The following is a 20,347-nucleotide window of genomic DNA, read 5'->3' as shown; positions in this document are numbered from 1 at the left end:
ATAATAGTGGAATGGTATCAAATACATCAAACACATGGTATCTATTCACTTCGTTGGGGTTATGAAGTGTTTCCTTAGCAACTTCCTGTGACAAAATAACATTTGATTAGAGATAGAGGAAAACAAACCTAACTGTGCATGCCCCAGGCCCATCGTCAGACCACAGACAAAGAGGTGCACTGAAAACTGCACACAAGTTATAACATATCCATCTCATTGCAAATGGGGAGGGGAACACCAGAATTATATTTCTGTTGTAAAGAAATTAGTTAAACCCTTCAGATAACTCCTCCTTTACCCACTCCATTGAGCAATGCATGTTTATACCCAAATCTAACTGCCTGTTGCAAGGATATGCATATTCTTGGTATCATTTATTAAACTAGGCAAGTCAGTTAAGAACAAATTCTTATTTTCAATGACAGCCTAGGAACTCTGGGTTAACTGCCTTGTTCCGGGGCAGAACAACAGATTTTTACCTTGTCAGCTCAGGGATTCGATCTTGCAACCTTTCAGTTACTAGTCCAACGCTCTAACCACTAGGCTGCCTGCCGCCCCAGGAAACACTTTGATGTTTGTGGAAATGTGAATTGAATGTAGGAGAATATAACACAATAGATCTGGAAGAAGAAAATACAAAGAATAAACCAACCGGTCTTTTTCTACCACCATCTTTGAAATGCAACAGAAAGGTCCCAGTTGAAAAAGGATTTTATCTAACAAAACAATACTTCTTGTTATCTCAGGGACCCTTTGGATGATAAATCAGAGCAAGATTTCAGAATGTAACTACACATTTCAACTTCAGAGGTGAATTTATCAAACCTATCGCAGTGAAAATAGTGTTTTGTTGTTAGGAGCTCTCCTCAAACAATAGCATGGCATTTTATCGCAGTAATAGCTCCTGTAAATTGGTCAGTACAGCTTTACTAACAAGAATTTAAGCCTTCAGCCGATATAAGACACTTATATGTACCAACATTTGTTGTTTCTCTAAAATCTGCGATCTTGACATAACACGCTGCATGATTTACAACTGTCCTGTTGACGGAACGCCGATCCTTAAATATACCCATCTTATTGCAAATGGGGAGGGAAACACCAGAATTATATTTCTGTTGTAAAGAAATTAGTTCAACCCTCAGATAACTCATCCTTTACCCACTCCATTGAGCAATGTATATTGTCTTAACATTGTCCAATCCAAAAATCTAAAATCAAGAGCGTTTACCTCACTGTACAATCTACCCCTTGATTCAGACCTGTCCCTCTGCTTCATACTGAGCCTCCCAGCTGCAGTTTCACCACATTCTCATTGACAACCCCAACATCTGTCTCTGAAATGGTCAATTATATGAGGTCAACTACCTGCCCCTTGGACCCTGTTCCCACAGTACTCATACAATCCAGCCTCACTCTTCTCAGTCCAACTATAACCACAATCATAAATAACTGTTAATTCTGGCACTGTGCCTTATTCCCTGAAGACTGCCTCCATTAAACCAACCTTGAAAACACCTGGACTAGACCCCAACACCCTAAACAACCGATAAAACACCTGGACTAGACCCCAACACCCTAAACAACCGATAAAACACCTGGACTAGACCCCAACACCCTAAACAACCAATAAAACACCTGGACTGGACCCCAACACCCTAAACAACCATTAAAACACCTGGACTGGACCCCAACACCCTAAACAACCAATAAAACACCTGGACTGGACCCCAACACCCTAAACAACCAATAAAACACCTGGACTGGACCCCAACACCCTAAACAACCAATAAAACACCTGGACTGGACCCCAACACCCTAAACAACCAATAAAACACCTGGACTGGACCCCAACACCCGAGAAAACACTTGGACTGGACCCCAACACAATTACAGACCAACTTACAACCTGCCCTTTATTTTATTCACTTGTATTTTACCAGGCAGGTCAATGACAGCCTGGAACTCCTGTTCTTTATTTATTTATCTATTAATTTAACTAGGCAAGTCAGTTAAGAAGAAATTCTTATTTACGATGACGGCCTACCGGGCAACAGTGGGTTAACTGTCTTGTTCATGGGCAGAGAGAGATTTTAGGTTACTGGCCCAACTCTCTAACCACTAGGCTAACTGCCACGGGGCCCTGTTCCAAGGTCTGCCACAGAGCTCTGTTCTAGGTCCACTCCTGTTCTGTATAATATACATGCTGCCACAGAGCTCTGTTCCAGGTCCACTCCTGTTCTTTATAATAAACATGCTGCCACTTGGTATGCTAATACAACTTTATGCTGATGATGCACAAATGTATGTAAGGACAAAAGGAACAGCACAAACTGTAACAACACAAACTGTAACATCCAAACGGACAGACTGTCTAGATGGGGACACAACCAAACGGACACACTGTCTAGATGGGGACACAGACTAACATCCAAACGGACAGACTGTCTAGATGGGGACACAGACTAACAACCAAACGGACAGACTGTCTAGATGGGGACACAGACTAACAACCAAACGGACAGACTGTCTAGATGGGGACACAGACTAACAACCAAACGGACAGACTGTGAGCAAAAACCAAGCCATGAGGTCGAAGGATTTGTCTGTGGAGCTCCATGACAGGATTGTGTCGAGGCACAGATCTGGGGAAGGGTACCAAAACATGAAGTCACCCTTTTTTTCCCCCTTTTTTTTCCTACAAATTAAGTCACACAAAAATGTGTGTCTTTTCACATGAATTAAGCCACACAAAAACACACGAAATCTGCTGAAATAATTTTTGTAAACGTTTACACGAATGAATGTGAGATTGTTTTGGTTGGAGTGATGCCGGCTGTGTGAACACACTGCAAATAGGCTCAGAATAACTCCTGATAAAGTTGGGTAGCTGATATTCAGAGCTTAAATAGCGAAACGGATTAGTCACCGGAATCAGGGCTAATAAAGCCAATGCAGCAACCTGCATTACAAACGTTGGACCTAATATGGATGGGCATTCATAAAATTCCACTGCAGGCCGACAAGGTAGGCTACACCCCAGTAAGCACACACGGTCCAACACTGACATCTTTTGGAAGTCTTTTTTTTTTGTCCTGACCAGCACTCTTTATTTGGTGCAGTCCAGACAGACCTTGATTTCCACGTTCCACGGAAGTTGGTTTTTGGTCTGGTTTGGGCCGGGCCTTGATTTTGGTCCAAACATAGACATCTATAGATGACGTCTTTTCAAATTTCATTCAGAACCGAAAATGAACCTGATTTCAACGTCCTGAAAATACTTATTTTCACCTTTCATTCAGAAGTTAAATTGAACCTAACTTCAACATCTGGGAAAATATGTAACTTAGATGTCTTTTCAACATAATTTTGATAATGTGGACTATTCTAGTTTTGCAGGGGAAGCAATATTTCTGTCTCAGAATGTCCAGGACCAGTCCTGAATACAGGAGTAGCACTACTTTTGTGAGAGAAAAATGTTTTCCTGCACTGCAGACGGCTATATCAGTCCACTAATAAAGGCCCAGTAAAGGCCCAGTGCACTAATACAGGTGTCGTAAAGGCCCAGTGCACTAATACAGGTGTCGTAAAGGCCCAGTGCACTAATACAGGTGTCGTAAAGGCCCAGTGCACTAATACAGGTGTCGTAAAGGCCCAGTGCACTAATACAGGTGTCGTAAAGGCCCAGTGCACTAATACAGGTGTCGTAAATGCCCAGTGCACTAATACAGGTGTCGTAAAGGCCCAGTCCACTAATACAGGTGTCGTAAAGGCCCAGTCACACTAATACAGGTGTCGTAAAGGCCCAGTCGCACTAATACAGGTGTCGTAAAGGCCCAGTGCACCTAATACAGGTGTCGTAAAGGCCCAGTGCACTAATACAGGTGTCGTAAAGGCCCAGTGCACCTAATACAGGTGTCGTAAATGCCCAGTGCACTAATACAGGTGTCGTAAAGGCCCAGTCCACTAATACAGGTGTCGTAAAGGCCCAGTCCACTAATACAGGTGTCGTAAAGGCCCAGTGCACTAATACAGGTGTCGTAAAGGCCCAGTCCACTAATACAGGTGTCGTAAAGGCCCAGTCCACTAATACAGGTGTCGTAAAGGCCCAGTGCACTAATACAGGTGTCGTAAATGCCCAGTGCACTAATACAGGTGTCGTAAAGGCCCAGTGCACTACTTTTGTGATTATGTTTATTTAAATGTTTTATTAATATATATATATATATATATATATTATTATTATTTTTTTTTTTTTTCAGGTGATGCTGCAACACCCTCAGCACCCAAACTTCCCACGGCTACGAGAGAGAAATCAGATTTCTCTGCAATGTAGGTAAACTAATGACAACACCATCTATATTGCTCCGTTACACTAATATCACCCAGTGCCTCAAACTGAGGAGAAAATAAAAGTTGATCAACTCAAACAAACCGGCCATAATGTCAACCTGTGCATGAGAGGAAGCCAAGCCTGCCAAGTAGCCTACGCTAACGTTTCTGCATAATGAAGGCTCTTTCTCATAATAAAGTGCAACTGGATGGGCCTCCTGAGTGGCGCAGTGGTCTAAGGCACTGATCAGTGCTAGAGGCATCACTACAGATCCGGGTTCGATCCCGTCGCAGCTGGCCGAGACCGGGAGACCCATGAGGTGGTCAAGAAGCAGTGCGGCTTGGCGGGTCGTGTTTTGGAGGACGCATGGCTTTCGACCTTCGCCTCTCTCTCTGCACAGGAGTTGCAGCGATGGGACAAGACTGTAACTACCATTTCGAAGTAAAAAATAAAAAAGTCTAATAGAAAAAACTGGAACTGAATTATTTCTTGTTATAACATGATCTTTCTCGTAATAACAACATTTCTTGTTATAACATGATCTTTCTCGTAATAATGACATATTTCTTGTTATAACATGATCTTTCTCGTAATAACGACATATTTCTTGTTGTAACATGATCTTTCTTATAATAACGAGATCATGGATTATTTCATTATAACAAATTATTGAATTATTAACTAATAACGTGATCTTATCTCGTCATTATATATATTTTTTATTGGAGTGGCGGCATACGCCATCGTACTTCTCTTTGTATGTCGCAATATAATAATACTATTTAATAAAAATAAACATTTTTAATTCTCTCAACTGCTTTATCCAGTCAGCAGATGGCGATGTGTGTATTTCAGGTGAAGCTTCCAGCATGACGTATAATCTAGTGGACGCTTCTTCTTCAACAACAACAACAACAACAGCAGAGTCATCCACCTCGGTAGCTTGCTAGCTAACAGCCGAAACACTAACATTCTTTAGCCACTGTCGGTGTATATTAGCCAATGTGTTTTAAACACAAGTCTGTCGTATAGCTGGTTGCCGCATTTAATTTCATTTTACGTTGCTAGTAGTCAGCTAGCTGACTGGTTAAATCAGAAGTAGCACTCGGCTAATCATTAATGCTAACCAGCTAACTAACATCCCCGACCATGAGTTCACTAAGCTACTCTCCTCCTGCTAAAGAAGAGGAGGTCTGCTGGACGGAGAAAGAAGCTCCCGTGAAAGAGGAGAAGGAAGAAGAGGATGTCACAGTAAAACAAGAAGTAGAGGGTGAGGCTGTTACAGTGAAAGAAGAAGAGAAAGACGTTACAGTGAAAGAAGAAGAATCGTTCAGAGTGAAGGAGGAGAAAGAGCAGGATGCAGTATTTGGAGTGAAAGAGGAGGAGGGGGAGATTACTGTCACATTGGATGAGGGAGAATTAGAGAAGACTGGAAATCTGATTACCACCGGTGAGTACCATCTTAAAAACAGGGCCACAAATTCTGCAGTTGTTGAACTAATGTCTGCTTTTTAAAAGAGCATTCTACACTTGAATATGTTGTTCTGTATTGTAGGAACTGTTTAAAGGTACAAAGAGTGGTGGTCAACCAACCAAACGTTAATGGATTAAAAGGCTTCCCATTATATTACCTATGCATACACAATTCATAAAACCCATATCAACAATCCTTCCCCATTCCTGTAAAAAATGTGTCTAGACAGGACAACCCCATAGATCTAGTCAAGTATATGGTTTCCAACAGAGGGCATTTGTATAAACCTTGCTACAGTGACTAATGAAAGTCTGCATTTTGCTGCCCTAAAATTAAAACAAAAAAAGAGATAACATTTGATATTTGTCCCTACTTACCTACACAATCGGCTCCACATTTCCAAAGTGAAAGAAACATTATATATATAACACTTAATTACAAATTCACCCCAGAGTGAATACTTACAGCTGTGGAATCATTATAAAGACAATTCTACCAACTTTCATAACTCTTAGGTTAATATACTGTTACAGTGCATTCAGGAAGTACTCTTAGGTCAATATACTGTTACAGTGCATTCAGGAAGTACTCTTAGGTCAATATACTGTTACAGTGCATTCGGGAAGTACTCTTAGGTCAATATACTGTTACAGTGCATTCGGGAAGTACTCTTAGGTCAATATACTGTTACAGTGCATTCGAGGAAGTATTCAGACCCCTTGACTATTTCTACATTTTGTTACGTTACAGCCATATTCTAAAATGGATTAAATAAATACAAATTCTCATCAATCTACACGCAATACCCCATAATGACTAAATGAAAACAGGTTTTTAGAAATGTTTGCAAATGTATTAAAAATAAAAAACACATACCTTATTTATATAAGTATTCAGACCCTTTTCTGTGAGACTCAATTGAGCTCAGGTGCATCCTGTTTCCATTGATCATCCTTGAGATGTTTCTACAACTTGATTGGAGTCCACCTGCGGTAAATTCAATTGATTGGACATGATTTGGAAAGGCACAGACCTGTCTATATAAGGTCCCACAGTTGACAGTGCATATCAGAGTAAAAAACCAAGCCATGAGGTCGAAGGAATTGTCCGTAGAGCTCAGAGACAGGATTGTGTTGAGGCACAGATCTGGAAAAGGGTACCAAAAAATGTCTGCACCACTGAAGGTCCCCAAGAACACAGTGGTCTCCATCATTCTTAAATAGAAGAAGTTTGGAACCACCACGGCCAAACTGAGAATCAGGGGAGAAGGGCCTTGGTCAGGGAGGTGACCAAGAACCCGATATGTCACTCTGACAGAAATCCAGAGTTCCTCTGTGGAGATGGGAGAACCTTCCAGAAGGACAACCATCTCTGCAGCACTCCACCAATAAGGCCTTTATGGTAGACGGAAGCCACTCTTTAGTTAAAGTGGCACATGACAGCCCGGTTGGAGTTTGCCAAAAGGCACTGAATGATTCTCAGACCATGACAATCAAGATTCTCTGGTCTGATGAAACCAAGATTGAACTCTTTGGCCTGAATGCCAAGTGTCACGTCTGGAGGAAACCTGGCACCATCCCTACGGTGAAGCGTCATGAGGTGACGCTCCCCATCCAACCTGACAGAGCTTGAGAGGATCTGCAGAGAAGAATGGGAGAAACACCCCAAATACAGGTGTGCCAAGCTTGTAGGGTCATTCCCAAGAAGACCAGAGGCTGTAATTGCTGCCAAAGGTGCTTCAACAAAGTACTGAAAAGGGTCTGAATACTTATGTAAGTGTGATATTTCAGTTTCTTTGTGCAAAAATGTCTAAAAACCTGTTTTTGCTTTGTCATTATTGGGTATTGTGATGTCATTATGGGTATTGTGATGTCATTATGGGGTATTGTGTTGTCATTATGGGGTATTGTGTGATAGATTGATGAGGGGAGAAAAAAAAACAATTTAATCCATTTTAGAATAAAGCTGTAACGTAACAAAAAAGTGAAGGGGTCTGAATACTTTCCGAATGCATTGTGTGTCCGCACTATATCCTCTGCTGGAAAGATGAAATCAAACTAATTTAGGGGAGACCGGGGTTAATTATAAAACTTTGAATTTCTCCAAACAGAAACAAGACAGACTGATGAAACTCATCCAGTACATGTCCATTTAGATTCGCTCCCTGCTTGAAAGTTTTAAAATGTTTGTTTTTTAGGGGTGAAAGTCGTTTTTTCCCCCACCGGCTTTATTTTCCTTATACTGTCCTGAACATTAATGTCCAAGAATTCAAACTAGCATGATTGACATGTTCCGCTATTGTTGTCTCTTGCTAGGCACACGAGGTGTTGTCATGACAGCCGGGTTGGTTAACACCTTGTTACAATTGCCCCCAACGCAGTGTTAACATTGCCCTAAGCCAAGCAGCCAAATGATGAAAACAACTAGTGATTTAACTTTAGGATAGTATAAATTATACATGAATGATCATATACTCACTTTAACCAGCCTTGGGGTCCTGAAGAAGCCAAACAAGTTCTAAAGAGATATGGGCACCATGATGGCCATCAGACAGATGTTTTGAGAGGAACTGAATGGCAATGCAAAAACAGGGCTGTTACTGCAAATATTGGTTACGTACATAAAAATACTTATATTTCTAGCAAAATCATTACATACGTCTATGATCATTCATAAACATGAATTGTTTTGAAGTTAAGTAAATTTATTTAGTACAATTTTTCGGTGTTACATTTGACCCCCAGCGACTGTTACAATTGGCCCTGGCACGGGGGGCAAATGTAAAGTCCAGACTTCTCGGATTAAAGTCAATATTGTGATCTGACCATTTTATGCACAGACCTATAAATGGTATGAATGATTATGAGACAGATGTGCGTTTGTTATATAAAACAATGAATTTGCCTAGTTCAAGTGTTTCTGAGAAATTGAGTAAAACACCCCAAAAAAGTACAATTGCCCGTGATCTCCCCTACTCATTAAAATGTTTTTAATGAAAACATGTAGTTAATCTTTTTAAAATGTTTTCTAAATGCAATAAGGCACTCAAACCTGTTGTCACGATTGTCAAAATGAGTAGACCAAGGCGCAGCGTGCGTAGAGTTCCACAACAGTTTTAATAAATGAAACTCTCCAAAACAAATACAGAAGCAAACGAAACGTGAAGTAATGTTGTGCTCACAGGCACAACACAAAAACAAGACCCCACAACTAAAGGTGGAAAAAAAGGGCTGCCTAAGTATGATTCCTAATCAGAGACAACGATAGACAGCTGCCTCTGATTAGGAACCATACTCGGCTCAACACAAAGAAATATAAACCATAGAATGCCCACCCCACACCCTGACCTCTCAACCTAGAGAAATAAACCTTCTCTCTCAGGTCAGGGCGTGACAGTACCCCCCCCCTCCCCCCCTCCAAGGTGCGTACTCCCGGCCGCAAACCTGAACCTATAGGGGAGGGTCCGGGTGGGCATCTATACTTGGCGGCGGCTCTGGTTCCGGGCGTAGCCCCCACACCGCCCGCTGATCCCCCCGCTTCTGTGTCGCCGGAGGAACTAGACTGTGGATCATCGCCAGAGGCTCTGAACTGCCGACCGCCGCTGAAGACTCCGGGCTGCGGGCCGCCGCTGAAGACTCCGGGCTGCGGGCCGCCTCTGAAGACTCCGGGCTGCGGGCCGCCGCTGAAGACTCCGGGCTGCGGGCCGCCGCTGAAGACTCCGGGCCGTCTCAGGAGGCTCCGGACCGGGGAGCGTCGCTGGAGGCTCCGGACCGGGGAGCGTCGCTGGAGGCTCCGGACCGGGGAGCGTCGCTGGAGGCTCCGGACCGGGGAGCGTCGCTGGAGGCTCCGGACCGGGGAGCGTCGCTGGAGGCTCCGGACCGGGGAGCGTCGCTGAAGGCTCCGGACCATGGATCGTCGCTACAGGTTCTGCGCCATGGATCATCGCTGGAGGCTTTGTGCCATGGATCATCGCTGGAGGCTCCGGGCCATGGATTATCACTGAAGGCTTCGTGCCATGGATTATCCCTACAGGCTCAAGCCATGGATAATCACTGGATGCTTCATGCCATGGATCATCCCTACAGGCTCCGGGCCATGGATCATCACTGGAGGCTTCGTGCCATGGATCATCACTGGAGGCTTCGGACCACAGATCATCACTGGAGGCTTCCTACGTGGAGCTGGAACCGGTCTCACCGGACTGGGGAGACGCACAGGAGACTGGGTGGGCAAAGCAGGCACAGGGTAAACTGGGCCGTGGAGGCGCATTGGAGGTCTGGAGCTTAGGGCTGGCAAACCCCGTCCTGGCTGGATGGTTATTTTAGCCCAGCAAGGGTGGAGCGCTGGCACTGGACGAACTGGGCTGTGCTGGTAAACGGGGGGTACCGTGCGTAGAGCTGGCGCAGGATAACCTGGGCCGAAGAGACGCACTGGAGACCAGGAATGCTGAGCCGGCACACCTCTTCCTGGCTGACGGCCAACTCTAGCACGGCAACGGTGAGGAGCTTGCACCGAGCGCACCGGACTGTGAGTGCACACCGGCGACACAGTGCGCATCACCGCATAACACGGTGCTTGCTCGGTCACTCGCTCCCCACGGCAAGCACGGGGAGCTGGCTCAGGTCTCAACCCCGACTTAGCCAATCTCCCCGTGTGCCCCCCAAAAATGTTTTTGGGGCGCTGCCTCTCGGGCTTCCGTTGTTGGGCTAGCTCCTCATAGCATCGCCGTTCCGCTTGCGCCGTCTCCACCTGCTTCCATGGCAGGGTCTTGTCCCCTGCCATTACCTCCTCCCAGGTCCAGGACGTCCTCCACTCTCTCTTCTCCCTAGCCCAGGATCCCTGCTCCTCCTGGGCACGCTGCTTGGTCCTTTGGTGGTGGGATCTTCTGTCACGATCGTCAAAATGAGTAGACCAAGGCGCAGCGTGCGTAGAGTTCCACGTTTTAATAAATGAAACTCTCCAAAACAAATACAGAAGCAAACGAAACGTGAAGTAATGGTGTGCTCACAGGCACAACACAAAAACAAGACCCCACAACTAAAGGTGGAAAAAAGGGCTGCCTAAGTATGATTCCTAATCAGAGACAACGATAGACAGCTGCCTCTGATTAGGAACCATACTCGGCTCAACACAAAGAAATATAAACCATAGAATGCCCACCCCACACTAACAGCCCTTGTGTTATTCAGGATAATTCACAAATTCACCTGCCTTATTGTGTAAATTAAATAACCTGAGGCATAGATAGATGACACAACGCCACAGATGTCATAGATAGATGACACAACACAACGCCACAGATGATGTCATAGATAGATGACACAACGCCACAGATGATGTCATAGATAGATGACACAACACAACGCCACAGATGATTTTTTATATATAAAGATATACACTGCTCAAAAAAATAAAGGGAACACTAAAATAACACATCCTAGATCTGAATGAATGAAATAATCTTATTAAATACTTGTATATTTACATAGTTGAATGTGTTGACAACAAAATTACACAAAAATAATCAATGGAAATCCAATTTATCAACCCATGGAGGTCTGGATTTGGAGTTACACTCAAAATGAAAGTGGAAAACCACACTACAGGCTGATCCAACTTTGATGTAATGTCCTTAAAACAAGTCAAAATGAGGCTCAGTATTGTGTGTGGCCTCCACATGCCTGTATGACCTCCCTTCAATGTCTGGGCATGCTCCTGATGAGGTGGCGGATGGTCTCCTGAGGGATCTCCTCCCAGACCTGGACTAAAGCATCCGCCAACTCCTGGACAGTCTGTGGTGCAACGTGGCGTTGGTGGATGGAGCGAGACATGATGTCCCAGATGTGCTCAATTGGATTCAGGTCTGGGGAACGGGCGGGCCAGTCCATAGCATCAATGCCTTCCTCTTGCAGGAACTGCTGACACACTCCAGCCACATGAGGTCTAGCATTGTCTTGCATTAGGAGGAACCCAGGGCCAACCGCACCAGCATATGGTCTCACAAAGGGTCTGAGGATCTCATCTCGGTACCTAATGGCAGTCAGGCTACCTCTGGCGAGCACATGGAGGGCTGTGCGGCCCCCCAAAGAAATGCCACCTCACACCATGACTGACCCACCGCCAAACCGGTCATGCTGGAGGATGTTGCAGGCAGCAGAACGTTCTCCACGGCGTCTCCAGACTGTCACGTCTGTCACATGTGCTCAGTGTGAACCTGCTTTCATCTGTGAAGAGCACAGGGCGGCAGTGGCGAATTTGCCAATCTTGGTGTTCTCTGGCAAATGCCAAACATCCTGCACGGTGTTGGGCTGTAAGCACAGCCCCCACCTGTGGACGTCGGGCCCTCATACCACCCTCATGGAGTCTGTTTCTGACCGTTTGAGCACACATGCACATTTGTGGCCTGGAGGAGGTCATTTTGCAGGGCTCTGGCAGTACTCCTCCTTGCACAAAGGCGGAGGTAGCGGTCCTGCTGCTGGGTTGTTGCCCTCCTACGGCCTCCTCCACGTCTCCTGATGTACTGGCCTGTCTCCTGGTAGCGCCTCCATGTTCTGGACACTACGCTGACAGACACAGCAAACCTTCTTGCCACAGCTCGCATTGATGTGCCATCCTGGATGAGCTGCACTACCTGAGCCACTTGTGTGGGTTGTAGACTCCGTCTCATGCTACCACTAAAGTGAAAGCACCGCCAGCATTCAAAAGTGACCAAAACATCAGCCAGGAAGCATTGGAACTGAGAAGTGGTCTGTGGTTACCACCTGCAGAACCACTCCTTTATTGGGGGTGTCTTGCTAATTGCCTATAATTTCCACCTGTTGTCTATTCCATTTGCACAACAGCATGTGAAATTTATTGTCAATCAGTGTTGCTTCCTAAGTGGACAGTTTGATTTCACAGAAGTGTGATTGACTTGGAGTTACATTGTGTTGTTTAAGTGTTCCCTTTATTTTTTTGAGCAGTATATATATATATATATTTTTTTTTACATTTAATCCAGATCAAAATTATTCTTCCTTGTCTTGGTTCTGTCCTCTTTATAACCTAAACATCTAAGGACTTAAAGACACCATTGAGATTTTAAAAACAAATGATGTAGAGCTTCAAATCACATTTAAAAAATCTATATTTATTTTGCTCTCTAGTGGGATGTTGAGTATAGACTCATTGAGGGGTTGATGATTAGTTGACAAGTAGAATCAGGTGTCCCGGGCCACAACAAAATGTGTGCTGTTGGGGGTACTGGAGGACTGGAGTTGGGAACCACTGTCATAGAGGATGATGTCATGTTCCTGAGAAGGATGATTAGCAGTCCAATCAGCAGTCTACTTGCATGAATATTTTTTATGACCATTATACGCCCACACCATTCCAACACAGAAAAGCTGCTTTTTTTAACAACAATTTTGTTGGAAGGAAAACTATTTAACTCCTATTGTACTTATACAGTGAGCACCATAATTCATTGGACAGTGACCATTTATTTGTTATTTTGGTTCTGTACTCTAGCACTTTGAGTTTGAAAGGATACAATGACAATGAGGGTGAAGTGCAGACTGTCAGCTTTAATTTGAGGGTGTTTTCATACATATCGGATGAACCGTTTAGAAATTATAGAAGCTTTTGTACATAGCCCCCCCCATTTTCGGGCATCAAAAAACATTGAACAGTTTAACATAATGTAGAATGAAGTAATCATTGTTAATATTTGGTCGCATATCCTTTGCATGCAATGACTGCTTGAAGTCTGCGATGCATCGACATCACCAGACGCTGGGTATCTTCCCTGGTGATGCTCTGCCAGGCCTGTACTGCAGCCATCTTCAGTTCCTGCTTGTTTCGGGGACTTATTGCCTTCAGTCTCCTCTTCAGCATGTTAAATGCATGTTCAATTGGATTCAGATCCGGTGATTTGACTCGGCCAGTCAAGGATTTTCCACTTTTTGGCCATCAAAAACCCCTTCGTTGCTCTAGCAGTATGTTTAGGGTCATTGTCTTGTTGCATAATGAAGTTCCGTCCAATGAGTTTGGAGGCATTTGGTTTTATCTGAGCAGATAAAATATTTCTCTAGACTTCAGAATTCATTGTTCTACTTCCGTCTGCAATCACATCATCGATGAAGACAAGTGAGCCTGTTCCACTGTCAGCCATACAGGCCCAAGCCATAACACCCCCTCCACCATGTTTCACGGATGACGTGGTATGCTTTGGATCATGGGCATGTCTTTTTTTTTCTCCACGCTTTCCTCTTTCCATCACTCTTGTACATGTTAATCTTTGTCTCATCTGTCCACAATACTTTTTTCCCCAGAACTCTTGGGGCTCTTTTAGGTGCTTTTTAGCAAACTGTAATCTCGCCTTTCTGTTCTTCAGGCTTATCAGTGGTTTGCATCTTGTAGTGTACCCTCTGTAGTCCTGCTGGTGTAGTCTTCTACGTATGGTAGACTTTGACACATCTACACCTGCATCCAGGAGAGTGTTTTTGATCTGTTGGGCTGTTGTCAGGGATTTTCTTCACCATAGAGAGTATTCTCCGGTCATCCACTACAGTGGTCTTCCTCAGTCTACCGGGTCTTTTGACATAATTGAGTTCACCGGTTGTTTTTTGTCTTGTTAATGATGAACCAAACTGTTGACTTGGGCGTGCCCAGTGTTTTTGCAATGTTCCTGATTGATTGATTGATTGATTTTCATTTCTGAGCCTTATGACGGCCAGCTTCATTTGCATCGACACTGCTGTCTTCCTCATGTTGTCACACCCCAACAACAACCTCCAAAGGCAATAGCAAAGTCTAGAATCAATACTATTCATCAACACCTCTCCTGCATTCACTAACGACACAAATGAATACACCTGCCTAACGACACACATCTGTGAAGCAAATTCAACAAATACTTGTAGTACCTTAAAATGGGGGGAACATGTACAAAAGGTGCTGTCATTTCTAAACGGTTCATCCGATATGTATGAAAACACCCTCAAATTAAAGCTGACAGTCTGCACTTCACCCTTGTTGTCATTGTATCCTTTCAAACTCAAAGTGCTAGAGTACAGAACCAAAATAACAAAAAAATGGTCACTGTCCAATGAATTATTGTGCTCACTGTATATAGGTCATATTTTGTAGAAATCTGGAAACAGTGGACAGTTACTTTAAATAAGATAAGCTAACATTGCTAATAATAAAGTTACCTATCTTATCAAGCTAGCTAAAATCATATTAGTTGAAGAATTGGTCCGACTTAAAAAGCACTTGAACCAGTTTCCCACTTCCAAGGAGTACATGAATGCCCCGTAGTTCCACCATGTCATAGAAACAAACACAGGTGCTGATTGTAAAAATATTTGATAAATGCAACGTATTTTTGTGTGAATATAATTAAAATGTGGAACGGCACTAGTTCATGTTCATTATATACATCTACATGATGTATTGTTACACCATGTAGGAGCAGTATAGACCTAGTCTGTTCATTATATACATCTACATGATGTATTGTTACACCATGTAGGAGCAGTATAGACCTAGTCTGTTCATTATATACACCTACATGATGTATTGTTACATCATGTAGGAGCAGTATAGACCTAGTCTGTTCATTATATACACCTACATGATGTATTGTTACACCATGTAGGAGCAGTATAGACCTAGTCTGTTCATTATATACATCTACATGATGTATTGTTACACCATGTAGGAGCAGTATAGACCTAGTCTGTTCATTATATACATCTACATGATGTATTGTTACACCGTGTAGGAGCAGTATAGACCTAGTCCGTTTTATTTTTTCTGTAGTGAGGCAGCTTGATGTACAGTACACCCCCTAGACAGGACACTAGCTTTTCTCCTGTTTCTGTAGTGAGGCAGCTTGATGTACCAGTACACCCCCTAAACAGGACACTAGTCCAGGGCCTTATTTCCAATCTATCTCCTAAATGCTGAGTGCCAAACACAGATACATTAGTGTTAAACTAAATAGTCTTCTATTTTTGTCTTTGGCAGGAGAGAGACCAGACTCTCACTCTGACAGCAGCAAGACTCCTTCAGGCAAACCAGAGCCAGAGCTGTCCAAACCAGCGAGACAACACCACTGCTCTCAGTGTGGAAAGAAATATACCAGGTTATGGAACCTGAAAAGGCATGAGAGAACACACACAGGAGAAAATCCTTTCCAATGCTGCCAGTGTGGAATGTGTTTTACCCGGTTAGGGTACCTTAAAGACCATAAGAGAACACACACAGGAGAGAAGCCTTACCACTGCTCTCAGTGTGGGAAGAGTTGCTCCCAGTTAGGGAATTTGAGAACGCATGAGAGAATACACATAGGAGAGAAGCTTAACCAATGCACTAAATGTAGAAAGAGATTTTCCTCTTCCGAATACCTGAAAATACATAAGAGAATACACTCAGGCGAGACACCTTATCACTGTTCTCAGTGTGCAAAGAGTTTTACCCGATTAGGGTCCCTGAAACGACATGAGAGAACACACACAGGGAAAAAGTCTTTCCACTGCTCCATGTGTGGAAAGTGTTTTACTGAGTTAGGCAACCTGAAAAAACATGAGAGGACACACTCAGGAGAAATGTCTAGTTTTTCCTCATTGGATTATCTGAAAAAACATAAAATAATTCACTCTGGAGTACCACCTTACCAGTGCTCAGACTGTGGGAAGAGATTTAGCCGATTAAACCACCTGAGACGGCATGAGAGAACACACTCAGGAGAGAAGCCCTACCAATGCTCCCAGTGTGGAAAGAGTTTTACCCAAGCTGCACACTTAAAATACCATAAAAGAACACACACAGGAGAAAAACCTTACCATTGCTCCCAGTGTGGAAAGAATTTCACCATGTCATGTAACCTGAAAAAACATGAGAGAATACACTCAGGAGACAAGCCCTATCAATGCGCCCAGTGTGGAAAAATGTTTACCCAGCTAGGGGACATGAAAAAACATAAGAGAATACACACGGGAGAAAAACCCTACCACTGCTCCCACTGTGGGAAAAGATTTACCTCATCAGGGGACCTGAAAAAGCATAAGAGGACACACACAGGAGAAAAACCTTATCATTGCTCCCAGTGTGGAAAGAGTTTCTCAGAGTCAAGTAACATGAAACAACACGAGAGAATACACTCAGGAGAGAAGCCCTACCACTGTTCCCACTGTGAAAAGAGTTTTACCTCATCAGGGACCCTGAAATATCATGAGCTAACACACTCTGTAATTAAGCGTTTCCAGGGTTCCCATAGTGAAAGGAGTTTTAAGAAGTTAGGGAAACTGAAGCAGCATGAGAAAATACACACTAGGGAGAAGCCTTTTGGAACTGCTCCCACTGTGGAATGATATGTGCCTGGTTAAGGCAACTGAAATTGCATGAAAGAATCCACACCAGAGAGAAACCTTACCAATGCTTTCAGTGTGGAAAGATATTTACCCAGTTAGGGAAAGACCATGAGGTAACACACAAGGGACATTTCTTACCACTGCTCATATTGTGTAAACAAATTCTTCACATCACATGGACTCAAAGTGCATCAGGGAGCACACATACGGCTCCCACACTCTGCTCACAACATTGACACAGATACAATGGCACTGCCTGTACACTGACAGACGCCATAATGAGACTGATACAATGTTGCGATCTCTATGCGACAACGAGACAGAGAATGAGGAAGTGGATAGAATCTCCTTATGATTATCAGTAAAATGAACAACTTCTAAAATATTGATGACTATAAAAGACCACCAAGCTTTACAGTAGTTAGAAGGGAGACATTTTGGGTCTTAGAAGAACTCTCTGCTTCTAAGAGGAGCTGGCTACTGTACCGGAAGACATTTTTTATATTTTTGGCAGAGACATAAAAATGCTTACCGTGAGTTTATGTGACTCTAGGTAAGTAGAAAAATAACAAATCTCAATCTCGCAGTATCCCTTTTTAAGCCATGTCAGTGACTGGAATAATATTCACCATTCTTTCTGCCATGAGTCATTTATAAGCAGTGGTGTACAGTACTTAAGTAAAAATACTTGAAGTACTACTTAAGTTGTATTTGGGGGGGATCTGTACTTTTACTTCACTACATTCCTAAAGAAAATAATGTACTTTTTACTCCATACATGTTCCCTGACACCCGAAAGTACTCGTAACATTTTGAATGCTTAGCAGGACAGGAAAATATTGTAATTCACACACTTATCAAGAGAACATCCCTGGTCATCTCTACCACCTCTGATCTGGTGGACTCACTAAACACATGCTTCGTTTGTAAATGCTGTCTGAGTGTAAATTTAAGAAACAATAAAACCGTGCCGTCTGGTTTGCTTAATATAAGGAATTTGAAATGATTTATACTTTAACTTTTGATACTTAAGAATATTTTAGCAATTACATTTACTGTTGACACTTAAGTATATTTTAAAACCAAATACTTTTACTCAAGTAGAATTTTACTGGGTGACTTTTGCTTGAGTCATTTTCTATTAAAGTATCTTTACTTTTACTCTAGTATAACAATTGGGTACTTTTTCCACCACTGTTTCATAATTCATATTATTTTTATAAACAATATCATGATACCAGCACACAGTTAAATACTAATTTGCCATCGATGAACAAACAAAAACCTACTCAATTTTTCAGGATCCAATCTGTCTTTTATTCTCTCCCTATTTTCTTCTCCATGTTTAGCTTTGAAACCTATAATTGTTCAAAATGAAATAAGTTCAATGTGTCAAATAATTCTCCAAAGTCATAATGACACAGCCAGATATTTAAATGTGAGTTGTGTCTGAAGATGACTCGGGCTTAGCTGTACAACGCTACAAATAATACATACATATACATACTGTACCACAGCCATCGACAAACAGAACGGACATTCCCATCTGAAACAGTACTGTACCACAGCCATCAACAAACAGAACGGACATTTCCATCTGTAACAGGACTCTACCACAGCCATCGACAAACAGAACGGACATTCCCATCTGAAACAGTACTGTACCACAGCCATCAACAAACAGAACGGACATTTCCATCTGTAACAGGACTCTACCACAGCCATCGGAAAAACAGAACGGACATTCCCATCTGTAACAGTACTGTACCACAGCCATCGGAAAAACAGAACGGACATTCCCATCTGAAACAGTACTGTACCACAGCCATCGACAAACAGAACGGACATTCCCATCTGAAACAGTACTGTACCACAGCCATCGGAAAAACAGAACGGACATTCCCATCTGAAACAGCCATCGACAAACAGAACGGACATTCCCATCTGAAAGTGTTGTTTTGGGTGAACAGCAACTAGCCTCTTTTCACAGGCGATGTACATTGCCTTCAGAAAGTATTCACACCACTTGACTTTTTCCACATTTTGTTGTGTTACAGCCTGAATTTAAAATGGTTTAAATGTACTTTTTTTGTGTGTGTCTCTGGCACACAATATCACATAATGTCAAAGTGGAATAATGTTGTTTTTTTTTTTTTTTACAAATTGATTTAAAAATTAAAAGTTAAAGTCTTGACTCAAGTATTCAATCCCTTTATTATGGCAAGCCTAAATAAGTTCAGGAGTAGAAATGTGCCACAGCCATTGACAAGTCACATAAGTTGCATGGACTCTGTGTGCAATAATAGTGTTTATCATGATTTTTGAATGACTGCCTCATCTCTGTACCCCACACATACAATTATCTGTAAGGTCCCTCAGTCGAACAGTGAATTTCAAACAGATTCAACCACAAAGATCTGGGAGGTTTTCCAATGCATCGCAAAGAAGGGTAGATGGGTAAAAATAAAAAAGCAGACATTTAATATCCCTTTGAGCATAGTGAAGTTAATTACACTTTGGATGGTGTATCAATACACCCAGTCACTACAAAAATACAGGTATGCTTCCTAATTCGGTTGCCGGGGAGGAAGGAAACCACTCAGGGATTTCACCATGAGGCCAATTTTATTTTATGTATTTTATTTCACCTTTATTTAAACAGGTAGGCCAGTTGAAAACAAGCTCTCATTTACATGATGGGTTGCCAATGCAGTGGCAACCCATCATTCAGGGCAGGTGGGGCTTGCCTTTAAATAACAAAAAAGTTGGGGGGGCATGCCTGTTTTGCATGTTATTTTTGCATTAATACGTGTCACATATCAGTTTGCAAACAATGTAAAAAAAATAAAAATAATAATAAATTAAATAAATAAAAAAAAAATTAAAAAAAAAAAATATATATATATATATACAGTTGTCATGACGTTGGCCTGTGGGTAAGGTTTATGACCCCCCCCCCCCATAAATACCTTTCTCCCTTCCCCTCTCTGACCCTACTGAAGGACTTGAATAGCCTGTGTTAAATATAGAGAGTCTGGGAACATCAAACAAATGGGGAAAGGAACCATATTTTGGTAATAAAACCAGTTGGAAATATGCTTGGGAACGTAATGAGTATGTATGTAAGGTTCGGTTGTCATCTGAGACATTATGATGGATGACAGGACGACATAAACTGTACCT

The 20,347-nt window shown here is 42.7% G+C and overlaps 1 protein-coding gene across 1 annotated transcript; it reads left to right on the top strand.

Annotated features, from left to right (window-relative positions):
* Nucleotides 1-5,245: 5,245 nt before the first annotated feature.
* Nucleotides 5,246-19,358, top strand: LOC106594023 (uncharacterized). Its single transcript, XM_014185398.3, has 2 exons — nucleotides 5,246-5,783; nucleotides 15,819-19,358. Exons 1-2 carry the CDS (start codon nucleotides 5,483-5,485, stop codon nucleotides 17,162-17,164), a joined length of 1,647 nt encoding a protein of 548 aa, XP_014040873.2. The 5' UTR covers nucleotides 5,246-5,482; the 3' UTR covers nucleotides 17,165-19,358.
* Nucleotides 19,359-20,347: the final 989 nt, after the last annotated feature.

The sequence above is a fragment of the Salmo salar genome, chromosome 12 (genome assembly GCF_965601325.2).
Source record: "Salmo salar chromosome 12, fSalSal1, whole genome shotgun sequence".
Classification (NCBI taxonomy): domain Eukaryota; kingdom Metazoa; phylum Chordata; class Actinopteri; order Salmoniformes; family Salmonidae; genus Salmo; species Salmo salar.
The sequence above is the reverse complement of the archived record's forward strand: the minus strand, read 5'-3'. Positions and strand labels throughout refer to the sequence as shown.

Excerpts from the sequence above, each read along its gene's own strand:
- LOC106594023 (XM_014185398.3), top strand. The coding sequence starts at position 5,483 with ATGAGTTCACTAAGCTACTCTCCTCCTGCTAAAGAAGAGGAGGTCTGC. Across the intron at positions 5,784-15,818 it reads TGGAAATCTGATTACCACCG|GAGAGAGACCAGACTCTCAC; the intron begins GTGAGTACCATC and ends TGTCTTTGGCAG.